Genomic DNA, 19,014 nt, shown 5'->3' on the forward strand with positions numbered 1-19,014 from the left:
AAAAAAAAAAAAAAAAAAAAAAAAAAAAGAATTAATTAGAAAAAGCTATACCAAGGCGATTCTTGTATCCCCTGGCATTCGCATATCATATCATCGATCCACAGGGTTGTAATTAGGTGGTATTTACGTGACAAGGATTCTTACCGTACAGATATCCAATCCTGCCACACTAGCGCCATCAGGCGATATACTCCGTAGAGGGGGGAGCAGGGATTATATAAACCCGGCCTAGCCCGTGGCGGCGTTCAGGAGAAGGCCAAAAGAAAAAAAAGTTAGAGTTTTAGAAGGCAAGGGGAAAAAGAAAAGAAACCATGTCAAACCACGCCATTGTCTTGGGAAGCTCCGGCATCAACGGCTGGGCTCTGGTGAACCAGTTGCTGGCTGGATATCCAGCCCCAGACGCGTTTTCCCGTGTCACGGCCGTTGCCCGCAGTCCCCTGACGGCCGAGGAGGCGCACTGGCCAGTGGAGGAGCGACTGCAGGTGGTTACAGGCATCGACCTCCTGGCCGACGGGCTGAAGAAGACCCTGGCCGAGAAGGTGCCCAGCGTTGAGACGGTCAGCCATGTGTACTACGCAGGTGAGTCTCCAGTAGGGTTTAGGGTTTAGGGTTTAGGGTTTAGGGTTGGCTTTGCAGGCTGACAGGAAATAACAGCCTACCTGGCCAATGACAATGCCGCCGAAGAGTGCCGGCAGAACAAGGAGATGCTGGAGGCGGTGGTCACGGCGCTTGAGGCCCTCTCGCCGGCGCTGACCTTTGTCACCCTCATCACCGGCACCAAGGCGTACGGCGTGTATCTGCTGGATCGCTTCCCCTACCGCGGCCAGACGCCCCTCCACGAGAGCCTGCCACGCGTTGATACCAACGAACTCTTCTACTACCACCAGGTGGATGCCCTGCGGACGCTTTCCGCCGGCAAGAGCTGGTCGTGGTGCGAAGTCCGGCCCGACGTGATTGTCGGCGTGGCCCCGTTTGGCAATGCCAACTGCATGGCGCAGACGATGGGCGTGTACCTGAGCCTGTTCCGCGCCATCGAGGGCCCCGGGGCCCGCATCGCCTTCCCCGGCAGCGAAGCCGGCTGGCGGGTGCGTTCCACCGACTCGAACCAGGACATCATCGCCCGCTTCTGCATCCACGCCTCGCTGCAGCCCGCCGACCGGGTGCACGACCGCACCTTCAACATCGCCGACGCCGCCACCCCGGTCTCGTGGGAGCAGCGCTGGCCCGTCCTCACGGCCTTCTTCGGCCTCGAGGGCGTCGGCCCCCACGAGGGCAGCGAGCATCCCACCGCCTACCTCGATCGCCACTGGGACCAGGTGCGCCAGATCTGTGCCGCCAACGGCCTGCACGAGGATACCGTCTACCGCAGCACGCACAACACCGGCGCCCGCATGGGCAGCCTGCGCCTCATGAATTTCGACCGGCCCCTGGATCTGACCCGCGCTCGCGAGCTAGGCTTTACCGACGAGATGGACACCGCGGCATCCTGGTATCTGGCCTTCACCAGAGCGCGCGAGGCGAAGATCTTACTGTAACCAGTTAGACCAGCATTACCAATAGTTACTTATATCACTCCTTAAGTTGGGTACGACTCCGGAGAAAGTTTGCACTACCGCCTTAGTCTCTCCCTAGTGCGGGCTAAGGCTCTTTTAGTCCCTGTAATTATCCTGCGGTAATAAGTAGATTCAAGCTCCTCGGGCGCTATCCGGAACTCCCGTCGGCTCCGGCTGGATCCTACGAGTCATGCACGAACAGGGATCTACGTAATGCCTTGAACGTGACAACCTGATTGGCTGGAGCGGCCCGGATCGCCTCATCCGGTGCCCCATACCGCCCCCACTGTGCCCCATCTGTGCCGTGTCAGAGCCAGACTATTTCACTAGCTATTATTACAGCAGTTAACTACATCGCAATTAACTTTCTCTCCAGTCTGAAGGAATATCCTCGCCCCCGTGATGGCACAATCCGAGTCTGACCCACCGATATGTCTCCTTACTGAAGAAGCAGTGGGGGTTGACCACGGCCAATGGGGCCTTGCCCTTTGGTTCTGGGCCACTGTGCCCGTGGAGGTTACGCTTTCTCGAGTCTGGCCTGACCCACTGCATTTCGTATACTCCGTGCAGCGGCAGGTCTGGTCTGACAGGATGCTTGAGATGCTGCACGCTGCTGCTTACTAGTTGTTGCTATTGGCCATGGTTCTGTAATTAACCTCGCAAGCAGAATCCCGTATGCAATACTGTAAAGCCATTGAATTTCCATAATACAGAAGTACACGGAGGATGTTCCAGATTCTTCTTAGTCTTGTAAGAGGGTGGTAAAAAGGGTTGCACACAAATGTCTTATATAATCATCTGTAAGATAAGGCTATAATGATGTCTGCTATTACTCTGTATAGTCCTCAGGCATCTCCTGGGAATCTCTCAGTTGCAGGACTTGAACAATCATTTTTCTCTTCATACAACCCTGGTTCCATCATCATGGTTCATCAATGGGACCCTTCCCACTTGCCATGTGCTGCACTGACTTGCAGGGGTGGAGATGTACTATAGAGCACATACCCCGGTCATCAATTTTTTCATCTCTTTTTTAAGAAAAAACCCCAGCCTACTCGCTTCGCGATCCTCGTGATAATCCCAGGATCGACTGCCTGACCCAGCATCCCCCACTGATCTGCAGCTCGTGCATGCATTGCAATCTGCAGGACAGACCGCTGATCCCGATCAAAATACAAATCGTCCAGATCCAGGCATCATGCACGCTACTGAGCGTTATCCCACATGGAGTATTTTTGGCAGGCTGACGACGAGTTGGAGCAGGCATGGATGTGGGCGGAAAAAGGGAACCCCAGTCAAGTGGATTGGAAGAAGCAGCAGGGCAGGCTGTGGGAAGAAGACTATGGTATATGAGAGTAAAGCATTTATTATAAAATAGATTAAATTATAATAACAGTATAGCTCACTATTCTCTGCTCTCTTTATTATTTCTTTTTATTAAGTTTTATAATTTGTCTCCAAACTGAGCAAACTCATGAATCATTACTTATTGAACCTACAGGATGCAAGGCATTTGCCAGCAGCTACTTACTGCTATTATAAGCTCTAGAATAGAAACCAAACATCTTATACTAATGATTCCTGTCATAGTATAAAATATATCCAGATGCCAGTTTATTCATTACCACAACATCTATTAGTAATATTGAGATTATAATAAATGATGTTATATATATACTCATCTCTATCCACTGATCCACACTATCAGCAAGACCAATTCCTTCATTACCAGGAAGATCTTCTTCATCTCCCTGTCGATTCTGGGATACGAACAGGGGCTCTTCACTTGCTTATTTACTAGTATCAAGCTACGCTGACTCGCAAGGTGGAGATACAGAGTACCCTGGTCATCGCGATATTGTTCATAATCTCCACTCCTTCTAAAGCTCAGTGGGCGCTGGCCCTATTGAAGACACTATCCCTGCCATATGTCGTTCATCCGAAATAGCCTTGTTTTTCCGAAAAAGAGGTGCTCCCGGGTATCAAGTCGAAGCAACATCTCTCAGCTTATATATATTGACATCGCGGATTCGTAGATCTCACGACTATTCAAACTCCTCATTATTGGCTACTATCCTCAATTTCAGAAGAACTTCTGGGAATTGGTGAGTTTTTTCCCAGGCAATAACCAATTCAGTGTTGTCCTTGTGTCCAGGATGTAGTATAGTATTAGATTCTTTAGTTCAAGTCATTCGAGGGACACTAAGCATTATACCGCCTAGGCTTGACTGTCTTTACAAAATACTAGCTACAACCAAGACGAAAGATATAGTCATAGCCTACTACATGGGATTTACTCCAGTACTGTTCCTGTTGGCTTTAGGACCTTCAATTGAATAAGATGAGGGATTTCCATTTCCGGAGCAGAAAGATGACCTAAGCAAAGCCAGCCAATCAAAGCTAGTTAGCCAGTAAAACCATCCGATCCATTCACGACCCCACTAAGATATATTGATTTTCTAATAACCTACTCCTTTTGCTAGATATTTTCTGAGCTTCCTGCAGCAACTCGCAGGATCTGATGTCGTGCTGATGATCTTCAGCTTTTCGGTCATGGCCTGGAATGCCCTCGATCGCAGGCAGGTCGGCTGGGAGATAAATAAATTATATTGGTGCTTCAAGAAGTAGAAAAAATCAATACTACTTCTTATTGTATTATTAGTGAATGACTTGAATTAGACTTCTACTCTATTCATTCAGTTTTGATAATTATAGTTCCTTTTTCAAGTCCATGACAGCCAGATCAGCATAGGTACTGCGCACTGGTTGCCTAATCTGGACTGCGCAAGAGGTTACCGTTTTAGGTTAGCGCCATCGCCCTTATATAAACCAGTTGCTCCCAGTGAGATTCTTCTGTTCACCACAACTCTCTCTCCATATCTCCTGCCCTATATACTGCCCACAGGATAATACTGAGAAATGCCCCTTAAGATTGCGATTGTCGGCGCTGGCCCTGCCGGGTGTATGCTCGCCCGGCTGCTGCAGCAACAGCCCAACGTGAGCGTGACGGTGTTCGAGTCGGAACCGTCGATCGACTACCGCTCGCAGGGCGGCTCCCTGGACCTACACGAGCAGATGGGCCTGCTGGCGATCAAGAGGGCAGGGCTGCACGACGCCTTCCTGGCGCACGCCCGCTACGACGGCGAAGCCCTGCTGGTGTGCGACGGGCAGATGAAGCCGTACATCACCCTGGGGCAGGGGACTGACGCCGCCCACAGCCGCGGCAGGCCCGAGATCGACCGGGCAGACCTGCGCCGGATCCTGCTGGAGTCGCTGCCGGCGGCGACGGTGCGATGGAGCCACCGGCTGCAGCGGGTGCGCGACGACGGGCGCACGCTGGAGTTTGTCGACGGCACCACGGCCACCGGGTATGATCTCGTCGTGGGTGGTGACGGGGCCTGGAGCAGAGTGCGCGCGCTGCTCTGCGACACGAAGCCCGAGTACGCCGGGATGGGCGGCTTCCAGCTCAACATCCCCAACGCGGCGGAGACGGCGCCCGAGTGCGCCGCGCGGGTCAACCGCGGCGCCATCTTTGCCTACTCGACGGGCTGCATGATGTCGGCGCAGCAGCTGAGCGACGGCAGCATCAACATGGGCCTGTGGCGGGTGCGGCCCGAGGGGTGGGAGAAGCAGGTCGAGTATGACCTCACGGACGGGCGGGCGGTGCGCGAGGCCCAGCAGCGCGAGTTCGCCGACTACGCGCCGGAGATGCTGCATTTTGTCGACCGGGCGGTGGATTCCTCGCGCATGATGAGCCGGTCCTTCTATGCCATGCCGGTGGGCTTCCGCTGGGCTCATCGCCCGGGCGTGACGCTCATCGGGGATGCCGCCCACGTTATCTGTCCCTTTACGGGGGAGGGCGTCAACCAGGCCCTGATGGACGCCCTGCAGTTGGCAGAGGCGATCCACGCGGCCGCTGCGGACAGTGGTGATGTTGCCGCAGCTCTCGACAGCCGTGTGCGTCGGTACGAGGACACTCTCTATGCCCGCGCTGCCGTCTTCCAGAAACGCGCGGCGGATGTCGCCCACACGATGTACTTCACCGAGGGATCGCCGGCGACGACGATCGAGTTTTATGCGCTGCAGAACCTCAAGAATTCCATGAGCCCGGCCAAGTACAAGGCCATGTATCCCTTGCTGGCCACGGGGGTGTATGGCTATTTCTTCTGGCAGAAGCATTTCCACTCATGACCATGGCAAAGCGTACAGTTGAATACATGATACTATTCCAAACCCTAACCCTAACCCTGAGCCAGTTTCATCCATGCCGAGTTCAATATCTGCTGCGCTGTTGCTCTTTCCTCTGGCAAAAAGGTCAACATTGATCGAAGCATCGTCTCTAATGCCTCTTTCTCTTCTTCTGTCATGGCTTCCAGACCTGCTTCAGCCCGAGGCTTCTGGATGCTGTACTCGAATCTGCGGTCCCAGTCTCTGCGCACGCCGCCAGACATCTTCGGCTTCAGATCCAAGTCACAATCCTCGTACCACTCCCGTCTGCAGTGCCATTTCTCCCACCACTCAGGGGGTAAGATGCCGAGGGTCTCGACTTGCTCTGCGGTGACACGATCTGCAGTTGGGCGAAAAGCTTCAAATAAAGGCCGCTGACCGAAGATTTCCCAGATGGTACAGGCCAAAGTCCAGATGTCTGAGGGAAAAGATAGCGGCAGATCAGAGAACCGGGCTTCAGGGGGCTGGAGGAGAGGAAGAGTCTTGGATGCGAACCTCGGCGTTTGATGAGGGTTGAATGACTCTCCAAAGTCGCTGAGCACGACCTTTTCCTCTCCCAAGGCAATCTCATCACTGCCAACACCAAACCAACCGGGGATGAATACCTGCGTGGGCACACCATCGCACAAGGGCCTGCCATTATCAAGAGGAACGACTGCCTCGGCCTCTGGCTCTCCGAATGTGCTATACAGCTCTGCAGTGGAATAATGGTCAATTGACTCGGGAAACTGCACCAGAATATTTCCGAGATGGAGGTCTTGAAGAAAAGGATCTTAGCTACCACACAACTCATGTACTGCACTTAAGGAAATACATACCGCCGTGTATAATGTTTTGGCTGTGAAGAAATGCCACCCCACGAATGAGCTGAGCGACGATCGATCGTGCAACGTTGAGCTGGAAAAGTCCATACGTTGAAGCCTCTTTGGCATCAAACAGGCTCATCCGTGCCGGCGGAGTGACAATGCATTTATGCTGCCCGTTGGGGCCGGTGATCCAGAATTCGTCAATGAGACGTGGGATGATTTCTCTTCCTGGTGCCTTGGACGAGTCCATACTCCAAAGTGAGCGCATCAGACGGGCCTCAGGCGTGCAGGTACTGCTGTCAGCCGTGATAACCTTCACAGCCACATATCTACCCTGTTGTACATCTCGGGCGAGCCATATTGTTGAGTATCCCCCGAAACCGAGCTTGTCAACCACCCGATACCGGCCATTATCCAAGTCATCGCCAATCTTCAAGGGATGGTATCCTCCTGGACAGTATCTTTCCAGATCTTCAACGTCTTCAACAAACTTGTACCGAGACTTGCCAGCTCCAATGTTCGATGTTCGAGATGTGGAGCTGGACATCGATGATGTTTTCAGGATATTAGGTTGGTTTAAGACAGGCTTGCATACTTGTTTCTGGGTTCGCCAGATATTGATGCAGGTACGGGAGAACATTTGTAGAAGCAACATCCAACGCAACGACACGTCACGTCGGGGGCTAGTTTTAAATGCCTTCTGGGTCTGACTAATCGTTGGTGCCTAAGGTGTCACAGAACCCGTTCATTTCTGTTTCCCCAGTGCATTTCATCTCAGGGATTGAATGACAACGATGACCTGCATCTTTCTTGATATTTTATTATAGATTTTACTCTTGCTTTCAATAATATTATTCCAATTTACTTCATGTCATGGTCAGGGTTTGACTTGAAGTTTTTGAAGCGCCACTATTAAATTGCAGGTGTTTCATATGCCGCCTGATGCCAGTCTCGAAACCCAACTATTATTAGTTTCTATACTACTACTGGTGCAATTATTGTTTGATTTCCTAAATAGATCCAGATCAGGTCACTGTGCAGGTTGTTTCACTGGTCATACTAATAGCTAGAGCGTGGGAGAACAGCGGCTCGCCAGCGTCTAAATCGGGCGAAGGCATGCACACTTCCCTTCCTATTAGTTATTAAATATTTAGTTAGTTAGTTATAGGCCAACCCACAATTAGATAAGCACTAGCCAGTGACTGAGTATATAAATAACTACCTAGTGATTATTGACCTCCAAGCTGCAAGTTCTCAGGCTATAAAGTCCATTTTAATCTCCATTCTAAGATATCTTTTGTGTGCCATTAGGATTGAAGTGCCACTTCCCTTTCTATTATAACGTCTACTGTTAATATGGTCAGATATTACTTCTACAAAGGCAAAATGCCGACAAACCCGAAAGATTTACAGGATATGGTGGCTCTAGCATACCAAACCGCAAGGGATATGAAGCTTTATCCGCGGGCAATATTGATCAGGTGAGAGCTGACTTTGGTATCTCCGAGTTGTTTGATACTATGCAGTGACTAATTCCATCCAATTTATAGATCTAAACATCACAAAACAACCACCATCAACGGCAAGACTGGAGAAGATCCGAAAGGCTGGCATTTGACATTTTGCTACAAGGACAACAAACAACTCATCAACAACACACACACCGCATGTCATGGATACACGAAAGACGAGTTTTCTTGGGAGCTTATTGAGTCCACGCACGCGGGCGACAAGCCAGATTCTGTAAAGCGCAGATTCGCGAAGAAATCCAGTGTTTGGCCAGGTCCTGCAGAGCTAGATGAAGCCCCGGAGATAGGGTACGGCCATTTTCCACAAAGCTAATGTTAATATGTGGACATTTTGTTGTTTCCCTTTATTGATGAATGTGTGTTGTAGCTGCAGCTGAATATATAGATGATATTATTCATTTATTTGATCCCCTTCCTTATTTTTATGCTTTCCCTGGCCCTGAAAGTGATGAGATCAGGACCCATTTCCATGTAAGCATTGGCCTTACGTTCCCCTTAGACATGCTATATCGGGCCCTGGGGGCCGCGATTAGGATAATCGCGGCTAATGTTGACCTTTTGGTCCAGTGGTCTAGTGGCCCCAGGCACCATTCTTACAGTCCAGGAGACAGTGAAGGGGAGCTTATGTTATAAACCCGGACATGCAGAGTCGCGAGGCCGGCCGCCTAGACATTAAGGGAGAATAAGAGAAATACTACTTGTAAATCCTCACAAGACATCATCCTTAATGGCCCACTAGAACATAAGGTCATGGTTATATAATATAATATTATAGTCTTAATAAATAGGCTATAGACTGGTTAATATGATTTATTATAAAAGATTAATGTATTCACTCTTACTATAATTATAACTATATATCAAATTAGAAACTAGTGGTCTAGAAGTATTGTTTTAACAAAGGAGATATATATAGAAAAATAGTGAGTAGGGAAGGCTATGATTTCTATAAGATACCATATTGAAAAGCTAGATAACTCAGCTTTCTTTCAAAGGAATATCATTGGTTTCTTTCTCATAAGCTGATTCTGATTCTGAGGATATAATTACCAGGATATTATTATAAACTAGCCACAGAGGACTACACCCTTTAGTAACTAGTTATAGATAATAACTACTTTAGGCTCTCATCAGCATTAGATGGCATTATAACTCAAACATAATCTATAAATTATATTAGTTAGACTCATCTAACTATTTAATAATAACAGTGATTATTTTTCTCTGCCTATTACTCTTTAAACTCAGTAAATCCAATTAGTTTTACCAAGCCTTATATTTGGATTATGATTGGCTTGCAGAGAGTGATGCTGGATAAAATTATCAAGTTATCGAGGCTAACCTCACCAGGTTAAGCCCAACAGATAGGGGCTAACCGGGATATGACCATCCGAATCGCCCCATGTTTATTGGACAAAATAACAGCTTATTTGATCTTATTTATAGTGAAAAATCCTCCTTCTGCCATTCGGTAATCCAGACCTCTCCCATGGCGAGCCACCCGTTCTACCCCCCCGATCTCCAGGTGATTGGCTATGTTGCCAACACCCTCAGCGTCCCTGCGCTGCTCGGCAGTTTTGCTCTTGCAACCCTAGCGGTCATTGTCGTCACTTCTCTGATCTTGAAAAGCTTCCGGCCGACAATCTCCCGTCTCGACAAGATCCTGGTGGGATGGTTTATCTTCAGTAATCTCTCATCCGAGACCATGATCTTCCGTTCAAGGACCACGCTGATTAGCAGCCGGATGTATCCACCTCTTCCTTGAAGGCGACTTTGTATACAACCACCGCAGCATGCCGGGCAGGACGGATCTCTTCGGTCAGCTGTGGAAGGAGTACGCCAAAGCCGACTCGCGGTATATGACCATGGAGCCCTTTGTGCTGGGCATGGAGACCATCACGGCGTTTGCATGGGGGCCACTCTCCTATCTGATCGCCTGGCTGATCGTCGTGCAATCGCCCCACCGCCATCCGGTGCAGATGCTCGTCTCCATGGGCCAGGTCTATGGCGACGTCTTGTATTACGCAACCAGCATGCTCGACGAGTCATACCATGCTCTCTCCTACTCGCGTCCAGAGGCGTATTACTACTGGGGGTACTTTATTTTCTTGAATGCCTTTTGGATTGTCATTCCGGGGGGTAAGTTTTCCTATACCTGCCTAGAGACTGTTTATCCATGCTGATGATCAGTCTGTATGTACCAGAGCTACTCGGCAATGGTGGGGGCGTTTCGGCACAGTCACAAGAAAATAGATTAAACTAGAGAAAGTTTCCTGTATAAAATAAGAAGTGATTATGCAAATCATAGGATTATGCTCTAATCTAGCGGTTTCATATGCTCAAGATTTGAGTCTTGCTGATCATTGACCTTGGTACTCCACTATGTGCCCAATCACTGCCCAATCACCAGCCAATAGGGGTATTCTTATACTGGAAAGTAGAAACTGTCAAAGGTATGGAAATTGTTTAAAATATTGAATCTCTCTATACATTGTAACTACGTATATCATGCAATAATCCATAATGCCCACTGTGAGTACTGCATCATCAACCCCAGCTCCAGTGCTAACGCCAATAGCAGCGCTTCGCCATTCAGTTCGAGACCGCCGGCCTGTATATCATCGGCACACCCACCGCCCAGATGCACATCACATTTGACGAGCTGCTGGACTCGCTGGGCGGGATCGTAGGCCTGCTCGAGTACGGCCTTGGGTGGCGCGTGTGCCATTCCCTCGTGCACCGCATCATCCGCTACCGCCAATGGAACGTCCTCAAGGCATCCCAGGCCCTCTGGATCGAGAGCTCGAGTCCCCTCTTCTACGAGCTGCGCCATGCCAGCGAGTCGATCCGCGTCACCCCCGCCGAGCTGGAGGGCAGCCGGTTTGGCCGCATCATCAAGGAGGAATGGGATGGCGGAATGCATGTCCGCCAGAAGCGCTGGATTGCGCGCATGATTGTCGCCGCGGCGCTGGCGGGCATGTTCAAGAATATCTCTTCCTTCTTTCACTCGCGGCGGCTGGCAACTAGGCAGTGAATCTGTATCTATATGTATGGGTAATAAGGTATGGGGGCATTTTGCAGTTTATATAATGTATATTATACTATATAGTACAGGATCTTTGATTTAGGTTAATATTATACTCATTAATCTGATAATGCCTGGGCAAGAATTAGCTATTAACTAGTCTACAGTTCTATACACTTCAAGCACTATTGATGCGGATTACATAACTCTTTTCGAATCTACTCTTATTATTATTATAGTCTAGAACGGCCCCCACATGCCAATTTGCCTGTCGGACCCTTCGGAGGCTGCAGGCGCTTTTTATTGGCCTAAAGGAGCCGCAGGGTCCTTGTCAGATCTAGGCAACAGCCAGGGTTTCATCTACACATGTGACATGAGATATATCGCATTGAAATAATGCCCGACATGTAACCTTACAGGTATCCAAGAAATCAATACTCTATACTATCGAGAAGATAGTATCTACCTAGTAGATACATGTAAATATCAACTACAGAAGGTCAGCTTCACTTGAGATTAATCTCATTTCATAGTATTCCTTTAAGAACTTAGCCTCCCTCGGCTAGAGGCCAGCAGCGCTAAAATGATGCTGTGCAATAGAGCCAAGCACATTAGTTTAATATAAAATGACCGGGTGAAACCTGACCAAAGAGTCAGCTGTCTGTAGTTGAGATGAAAAGACTTAAATCTCTCTTTCCCCTAATCCCAATCCCTCTTCCCTCTCTCCCTTGCATGAAGCACACTCACACACACACACAAACACACATATATATATACAAATTCTTCATGCGCCTGTCATCTCTCTTGATTGCCGGCCTGTTCGGCCTGGCAGCCCACGCCGACGATAGCACCACCACTGTGGGATACTTCATCCCCGCCTGGGATAACGAGCTGCTCGATTACAGCGGGTGGACCAGCACCGGGGCCAGCGTGGCGGGGATCAACGCCGAGGCGACAACCTACAAGGTCGGCTGTCTCAAGGACGCCGCCACGACCGACTGCGACATCAAACACTCGTGGACCATCGTTCAGGGGCCCGGGACGGTCAGCATGACGGGCGTGTACACCGAAATCACCACGGGCCAGTCGGAGAGCTACGGCCTCACCGTCACCCAGTCGTACGAATGCTCCTTCCAGTCCTACAGCATCTCCGCCAGCTGCACGATGAGTTTCTACCTCAGTGGCACGGGCGAGGGCGCGACCGTCGCCTCTTCCACCTCCACCAAGACCAGCTACGCCACTGCCGCCAGCTCATACTATACTCTTGTCGTCACGGGCGGCGTCAAGTCCTTCACGGCCCCGGAGGCCACCAAGACCCCCGGGGGTGCGGGGGCGGGGGCTGCGGCTGCGGCTGCGGGGGCGCTGATCACTGCCGCTCCTGTCGTCATGGCCGTTGCGGCTCTGCTTTAGTTTATTATAGGAGTTTATAGTATTCACTTTTTATTGTCCTGGTCTTGGTAAGAATAATCGTAGTCTTGGCTATTTTGAATACAATATATTAAAATCAGATGTACTAGGCTATGGCAATGCACCCAGTCGGAAGGAAAAGTACGACTGTCCAACAATATACTGGTCCTTGTTGAACACTTTATACTCCTTCATCTCCTGCCCAACCCCCAGCGTCACATACAACGGCAACACATGTTCTTCCGTCGGATGGGCGCCCTCCCAGCCCTCGTACCGCTGCAGGGCAAGGAACTGTTCGTTGCGTTCGGCGATTGTTGCGGCCGCAAGGGCCTCGCTGGATGCTGCCTCCAGATACCGGGGAATCGTTGTGTCCATGCTTTGTTCTCTTGTAGCCGCCAGATTATGGCTCAGCATTCCAGACCCAATTAAAAGGATGTTCCCGCCACTGCAAGATTAGAATCTAGTAATCTTTCCAAAAGAAAAAGACTATACATACAGCTTTGATAAAGCCCTGCCCAGCTGGATATGGGCAGTAAGGTCGTTCCCTGCATACGTCGAGACCTCGAGAATTGGGATCTCCAACTCGTCTCCTTCAGGGAACATGAGTTTAAACGGAACCCATCTGAGCATGTTAGACACAATGTACATCACCAAATGACAATATATAACGTACACTCCATGATCGAGATCTCTTTCAGTCCCCTCGGCCTTGATCCCCTGCGCCTTCAGATGGCTTAGGACCTTCTCTCCCAGCGCCCTCGACGATTTATGCGCATATTGATAGTCGAACACATGCGGAAAGGTCGACTTCCACGCAGGAGAGAGATCGTGCCACACCTCCGTCGGTTCCTTCAGGTTCACCTGGATCGTATCATTCTCGCTCTGGAAATGGCCGCATGTCACCACGATCCCGTCGGGGTTCATCCGTTTGATCTCCTTGCCTATCTCGCGTAGGTCACGGTGTACGGGCTCGTATCCGGGCTTGAACAGGATACTCACGCCGCCTGAATAGTGACAGTCAGCAAATAAGACTGGTAATATAGCTCTTGGAGACATACCGTGGCCTATAAAATATGTGGGGAGTTGGATAGTCATAGTGGACGGCGAAAATAAGGAGAAAGCGAATGAGAGGAATAGAGAGGAATTGAAAAAGAACAGGTAAGAAATTTTGATGGGGTGTTGAATAAATATTAATGTAATCATAGCATAGGTATTAGTAAAGTAATCATATTTATTTAATACTACCCCACATCTGTCTAATACCAAACGCGTACTTATCTCCGAGATCTTCAATTCGGAGCATGAGATAGATAGTTACTTCACTATATACATGATATACCTTGGTGATAAAAACCATAACTCAAATAATACTCTGATAGTTCAGCACCTACATAATTATAACAGTAGAGAAATGCAATAATCATAATGAAGCAGAATGATATTCAATACTTGAAGGATCTGGATGAAGACTGAGGTCAGAATGCCTAAAATGACGCCATCTTTAGCGACTGGCGCAGTGTTCTGATAAAACTGTTATCTTAATGATCTTGACGGTATCTCTACAAGAAAATCTATATATATTAGCTTGTATTGAAAGCAGAATAATAGAATCATAGAATCAAATAAGAATAGGCCCTTTGCATCAGTAGATAGATTTTAGTATCTACTATCCTAATAACATCACTTTTATACTGCCTTTTAACGATATAGCATCCCCATAAGCCCTCTTATATAGAAAGTAGGCAACAGGATCTTGTGCATACGCCCCACTAGAGCCACGCGGTCCCCCTCTTTCCCCTCACCAACTACATCTTGTCTCAATTGGTATAAAAATAGACGGTAAACATGACCACCGGATTTGAAGCTAATCGACAATACCAGTCTATCATTAATTGGTTATAATTTTTCCTTATAACCCATCACAGGCCGCTATTCTCTAGAAGTGGCAGGCACCCATATTATCAGAGCAGACCATTACCTCTATTGATGCCAGCTTCGTCAGAATCAATACTATTAGAACTTTTTGCGTTTTTTGGCCCTGGGCTTGGGTGCTAATATCTCAATGATAGCACCCTGCTAGACCATTTACAGCAGTAATCACACTGATGGCTTCAATGAATATCTTCCTTTTGCATAAACTCTGATAGATCTGAGCAGTGTGTAGACATTATTGAAATCAAGGGATATGAAATGAAGTGCATACTATACCATGTCAGCCACTTCTCGCTTCCGACCAGACATGCGAAAGACCTTTTCCATCTGACTTGGTGATTTGATCAGATTAAGTGAGTTTTCTGAGCGATCTGAGGGGCTTGGGGGATTCTGTGCATTCTGTGGACTCTGTGCATTCTGTGGACTCTGTGCATTCTGTGGACTCTGTGCATTCTGTGGACTCTGTGTATTTTGTGGACTCTGTGAATCCTGTGCATTGGGTGAATTCTTTGAATCCTGTGCATTGGGTGAATTCTCTGAATCCTGCCGAGTCCAGCCGCTCCAGGCGTCTTTCAACATCTGTTTCAATACGTCTTGTTTAAATGCGATGGCCATGAAAAAGATTGAAACGCCCACAGAGACCCCGACTGGAGAGTCAGCAAAGGGAAACAAGCAATAATAGTATCTGCAGACTCACGTATAACGGGAAATATCCACCGTCCTCTATAGGTGACTACCCCAGCTTCGTGTGGGAAGTCTGTCACATTCAAAGCAAACAAACTCGTCAAGAAGGAGGCAGGGAGCTGATCCTTATTAGAATGGAAGGCCTCTCATCGCAGCCGAGCGAGACTTACAAAAAGAATGGTCACAACGGTAAACACCATGATGGTGTCGGTCTGTTTGCCCGTTTCCTCATTCTGCTCCCTGGCTAACTTTGCTTCATTGACATTAGACTGCTTCTGCTTGAGATCCAATAGCAGACTGATGTCCTTCTGGCAGAGCTCCGTCTCGTCGATCAGGTCCATGATTTTGTCCTTCACTTGACCATGTTGCTCCTTCTGGTGCCCTCTGATATGGGTATGCATTTGTTTCCAGACCATTTCTTGCTCGTCGCATATCGCTTTGATGATACGGAGCTCATCTTGGATATGTTTGGCATCGCGGAGCTGCTTCAGCTCCTTGGTGATATCAATGGATTCAGGGCCCATTTTGTTTTTGTTCTCATCACTGCAAATCTTGAGAAATTCATCGAAGAGCTGTATTTCTTTATTTCGCTGCCATTCATTAGATAAGTGAAGATGATAGGCATGTTTATGTACACAACTTACTACTGACCACACTGAGCTGCGAAAAATATCCAGCAGGGACTGTTTCCCCTCTCTTTCTCCATTGACATCAATCTTCTTTTTTTCTCCATTGATATTAATCTCCTCTTTTTCTCCATTGACATCAATCTTCTTTTTTTCTCCATAGACATCAATATCCTTTTTGGTAAGAAGATCCATGGTCGTCTGCATGATCACCTCCGCAATCGAGTAGACAGACAGCGACAGGGTCTTCTCGCGAGCCTTGAGTGTCTCAAGAACGTGTTCAAGGAAGCTCATGTCCACTTCCTTTGTCTCTTCGGTTGTACATGTCACAATAGTATCTTAAAATTAGTATATAATTAGCATATTATATAGGTGAGTTGGGAAGACTTACTACTATCAACAACCCACAGCCAGAGCTGATTCACCGTAAGAACCTTATATATTGCCTGGGAGTTAGATGGAGATTTTTGTTTCCCTTTAATATACTTAATTAGAACTTGCTCATCATCTCGTTTTCTTTGTTCTTTCTTAGACATCAAGACATAGTGATACTTGTTGAGCGGCGTTGATCCATAGGTAAGCCTATGTTTATCTGGTAGGTCACTGGAGGGACTCGACGTGGGCGTCGTCTCCTTGACTGGCCAGTCTGTCCAGGAGATAAATGGCATCTAGAGAACACATCAGTGAAAATAGGGTAAGGCAGGAGTATGGAACAAACAAGAACTGCTATCCTTGCATGGAGCTGTGAATCATTACCCTCTTCCTTTTCCTTGTTTCTATTATTCTCTCTTTTTCCCTCATCATTCTTCCTCTCTCTGATTGGCTCTTGATTCTCACTGTCTCCTCCTTTTATCTCATTATTATTGCTTCTTTCATTTGGCTTACTCTTATGACTCCCTCCTTCAGCCTTGTTATTGCCTTGCCGATCCGTGGAGACTTTCATATCATCAATCTGGTGGATCAGCAGATTGGACCAATGTCATTTCAAATACTTGACATACCACAAATTGAGGCTTTATATGGTCTTTGTTCCCCTTATTACGGCCTCTCGTCAAAGTTCTGTCTATAAACCCATTCAGGGGCCTATGGCCGGAGTTGTCCCTGCCGCTGTCCAGCGACAGTCGGACCATGAGCTCCTGGGCACATCAGAAATGAGATTTTCCAGCCGCCGAGGATCAGAACCTACCCTGACACAACGTGACTGCAATTCTCGTTAGTGGACATGAGCAGGGAAGAGAGGGGGGGAGAACACAGACATCGTTCACTGGAAGATAGATCCATCTCACATGAGGCTCAGTTGGATGATGGAGCTGTCCGTTTCCGTCTTGGTTACCGATTGCTTTCTCGTTTGAAGTTTTCAGTGCCTGCTCGAGGGCCGAAAGGTTGGGATACTTTCTAGCGGTCATGATCGCCTGGGGCCCTGGTTTGTAGATGATTTCTTTAATCGGCCGCTGCTTGATGGTAGTTTCGATTCGGCCTTTACCCTGAAGTGGGAACAAGTCGACAATAAACCCTTCGGTCCCTCCGTATTGCTCCCCTTGATGTTGAAACCCGGGGACCTGACGATTGTCGTTTTTTGGGCCGGTAGGGCCGCCCATCTCGCGTGGCGGCGGATTTAAGAGTATCTCCTCGATTATTTTATGGTTCTTTATTTCCCCATGCCAGGACCGAACAATGTTCAGCCCCTTGCGGATGTTGTCTGCAATGCGATTGCCGCCCCGGGAGAGCATGAACCACACCACAATGGGACATCCGTGGTAGACGGCTAGCTGTAAGGCGTTCCATTTCTCACCAGTATTGCTTCCTCCCCCCGAACAAGTAGTGTGTTTTTGCCGGTGTACATTCAGCAAGAAATATCGGAGGTGAGAATCATCCTCATGCAGGTTTCTAGGGATCTCATACCTCGCGGCTTGTTGTACCACGGGCTCCCACTTCACACGTTTTTGGAAAAAGGACTCGTCATCGGCAACACTCTTCTTCAATGCCTCCCATAAGGCATCTTCGATCTTCCGGTGCTCAGGGATGCTTTGCGAGGTGGCCAGAGCGATGGGTGTGGCGCCGTCGGTGCTCTTGCTCAGGAAGGCCTCCTGCATTCTATCAGATTCTGTTTGCAGCCATTGCAGAAATCCCTTGATCAAATCCAAATGACCATGCATTACAGCCAGATGGAGAGGTGTGAGGTCTTTGTGAGCTGGGCTAATGTATTCATCCTTATATCCGTTCTCGAGCAGGTACTTCAGGATGGCTTTATGACCCCCGATCGCAGCCACATGGGTCCAACAGGCTTTTCCGCGGTGCAGGGCGACGCTCCCTCTTTCCATGCATCTCTCAAGTAGCTCCAATTGTCCATTTAGGATGGCCCAGTAGGTGATGGCAGCCCGTTGATGCTGATCGCCACTGGGCAGATCCGTTTCCAACAGCAGATTGGCCACCGCTTCTTTCTCTGGACTCTTCGACCGGGCTATCGGGTCTTGTGTCGGGAGGGGAGGGAAGTAGACCGATGTTTCCAATAATCGAAACACCATTAGGACACTTTTGATCATCGCCGCCTTATGCAGCGGCGTGTGACCCTCCTTGTCTTCTGCGGTGATCATGTTCCTCAGCAGCTCGGCGCCGTTAGCTTCGGCGCGTTGCAGAAGAATTCGGCAGACATGCTCTTTTCCACAACAGCAAGCCATGTGCAATGCATTCCTTCCATCCTTGGTGCGGGCCTTGAGATCAGCCGCTCGATCTAGGAGGAGCTGAACAATTTGCTCATAGCCCAGGCCCGCCGCCAAGATTAACGGAGTCACTTTTTTGGTGGGGAAACTGTCACCGTGAAACGAGTATTCGAATAGGACGTTTATATCGGCTCCGTCTCTTAGCAGTTCCGTCACCCTCTGAATATCGGCTTGCTCGATCGACCGCTGGAGTTCGCTCACAGCCATGGGGACTAGAAGTGAGACACGCAAGTCAGCAGCAGTTCGCGATGAATAGAGAGGCTCTTGGGCTACCAGGTGGTTCACGATATGAGACACTTGACAAGTCGGGCAATAATATTTCTTTCTCTACAGCTGCTACATATGGAGGGAACGAAGAAATGCCGGTCGGGGGCACGATAAAATATACGGTCGGTTATCTTCAGCCGTACCGTGGACAGCCTCGTGTTGTTTGCAGGGTTGCATATGCAAGCCACTGGATTTCTCACCAACCAGAGCAAGACTATCTCAGACCAGGCTGGAGTGA

The 19,014-nt window shown here is 48.8% G+C and overlaps 8 protein-coding genes across 8 annotated transcripts; 5 read left to right on the forward strand and 3 right to left on the reverse strand.

The window, feature by feature from the left end:
• Window positions 1-311: 311 nt before the first annotated feature.
• On the forward strand, window positions 312-1,535 carry ASPZODRAFT_145871 (hypothetical protein; the record flags this gene model as incomplete). Its single annotated transcript, XM_022725118.1, has 2 exons — window positions 312-579; window positions 655-1,535. The coding sequence occupies 2 exons, from the start codon at window positions 312-314 to the stop codon at window positions 1,533-1,535; spliced, it is 1,149 nt and encodes a 382-aa protein (XP_022578027.1).
• A 2,679-nt stretch (window positions 1,536-4,214) lies between these two features.
• On the forward strand, window positions 4,215-5,878 carry ASPZODRAFT_894527 (hypothetical protein). The gene has a single exon (XM_022730357.1). It carries the CDS (start codon window positions 4,473-4,475, stop codon window positions 5,742-5,744), a length of 1,272 nt encoding a protein of 423 aa, XP_022578028.1. The 5' UTR covers window positions 4,215-4,472; the 3' UTR covers window positions 5,745-5,878.
• On the reverse strand, window positions 5,795-7,133 carry ASPZODRAFT_154415 (hypothetical protein; the record flags this gene model as incomplete). The annotated part of the gene is made up of 2 exons (XM_022726085.1): window positions 5,795-6,537; window positions 6,599-7,133. The coding sequence occupies 2 exons, from the start codon at window positions 7,131-7,133 to the stop codon at window positions 5,795-5,797; spliced, it is 1,278 nt and encodes a 425-aa protein (XP_022578029.1).
• Window positions 7,134-7,903: 770 nt separating this feature from the next.
• ASPZODRAFT_161467 (hypothetical protein) lies at window positions 7,904-8,494 on the forward strand. Its single transcript, XM_022726519.1, has 2 exons — window positions 7,904-8,067; window positions 8,137-8,494. The coding sequence occupies exons 1-2, from the start codon at window positions 7,943-7,945 to the stop codon at window positions 8,426-8,428; spliced, it is 417 nt and encodes a 138-aa protein (XP_022578030.1). The 5' UTR covers window positions 7,904-7,942; the 3' UTR covers window positions 8,429-8,494.
• A 1,110-nt stretch (window positions 8,495-9,604) lies between these two features.
• Window positions 9,605-11,149, forward strand: ASPZODRAFT_28189 (hypothetical protein; the record flags this gene model as incomplete). Its single annotated transcript, XM_022728117.1, has 4 exons — window positions 9,605-9,800; window positions 9,856-10,254; window positions 10,306-10,334; window positions 10,694-11,149. The coding sequence occupies 4 exons, from the start codon at window positions 9,605-9,607 to the stop codon at window positions 11,147-11,149; spliced, it is 1,080 nt and encodes a 359-aa protein (XP_022578031.1).
• Window positions 11,150-11,872: 723 nt separating this feature from the next.
• On the forward strand, window positions 11,873-12,592 carry ASPZODRAFT_135978 (hypothetical protein). The gene has a single exon (XM_022723950.1). It carries the CDS (start codon window positions 11,927-11,929, stop codon window positions 12,548-12,550), a length of 624 nt encoding a protein of 207 aa, XP_022578032.1. The 5' UTR covers window positions 11,873-11,926; the 3' UTR covers window positions 12,551-12,592.
• Window positions 12,593-12,658: 66 nt separating this feature from the next.
• On the reverse strand, window positions 12,659-13,642 carry ASPZODRAFT_154419 (hypothetical protein; the record flags this gene model as incomplete). The annotated part of the gene is made up of 4 exons (XM_022726086.1): window positions 12,659-12,992; window positions 13,044-13,169; window positions 13,221-13,551; window positions 13,606-13,642. 4 exons carry the CDS (start codon window positions 13,640-13,642, stop codon window positions 12,659-12,661), a joined length of 828 nt encoding a protein of 275 aa, XP_022578033.1.
• Window positions 13,643-14,749: 1,107 nt separating this feature from the next.
• On the reverse strand, window positions 14,750-18,716 carry ASPZODRAFT_145879 (hypothetical protein; the record flags this gene model as incomplete). The annotated part of the gene is made up of 9 exons (XM_022725119.1): window positions 14,750-15,126; window positions 15,177-15,306; window positions 15,334-15,753; window positions 15,808-16,127; window positions 16,181-16,457; window positions 16,508-16,741; window positions 16,791-16,925; window positions 16,976-16,990; window positions 17,076-18,716. 9 exons carry the CDS (start codon window positions 18,714-18,716, stop codon window positions 14,750-14,752), a joined length of 3,549 nt encoding a protein of 1,182 aa, XP_022578034.1.
• Between the last annotated feature and the right edge of the window lie 298 nt (window positions 18,717-19,014).

This window comes from Penicilliopsis zonata, assembly GCF_001890105.1.
Source record: "Penicilliopsis zonata CBS 506.65 unplaced genomic scaffold ASPZOscaffold_18, whole genome shotgun sequence".
Classification (NCBI taxonomy): Eukaryota; Fungi; Ascomycota; class Eurotiomycetes; order Eurotiales; family Aspergillaceae; genus Penicilliopsis; species Penicilliopsis zonata.

Coding starts and splice junctions, on each gene's coding strand:
- ASPZODRAFT_161467 (XM_022726519.1), top strand. CDS start 7,943: ATGGTCAGATATTACTTCTACAAAGGCAAAATGCCGACAAACCCGAAA. Junction 8,068..8,136: donor CCGCGGGCAATATTGATCAG/GTGAGAGCTGAC, acceptor TCCAATTTATAG/ATCTAAACATCACAAAACAA.
- ASPZODRAFT_135978 (XM_022723950.1), top strand. CDS start 11,927: ATGCGCCTGTCATCTCTCTTGATTGCCGGCCTGTTCGGCCTGGCAGCC.
- ASPZODRAFT_894527 (XM_022730357.1), top strand. CDS start 4,473: ATGCCCCTTAAGATTGCGATTGTCGGCGCTGGCCCTGCCGGGTGTATG.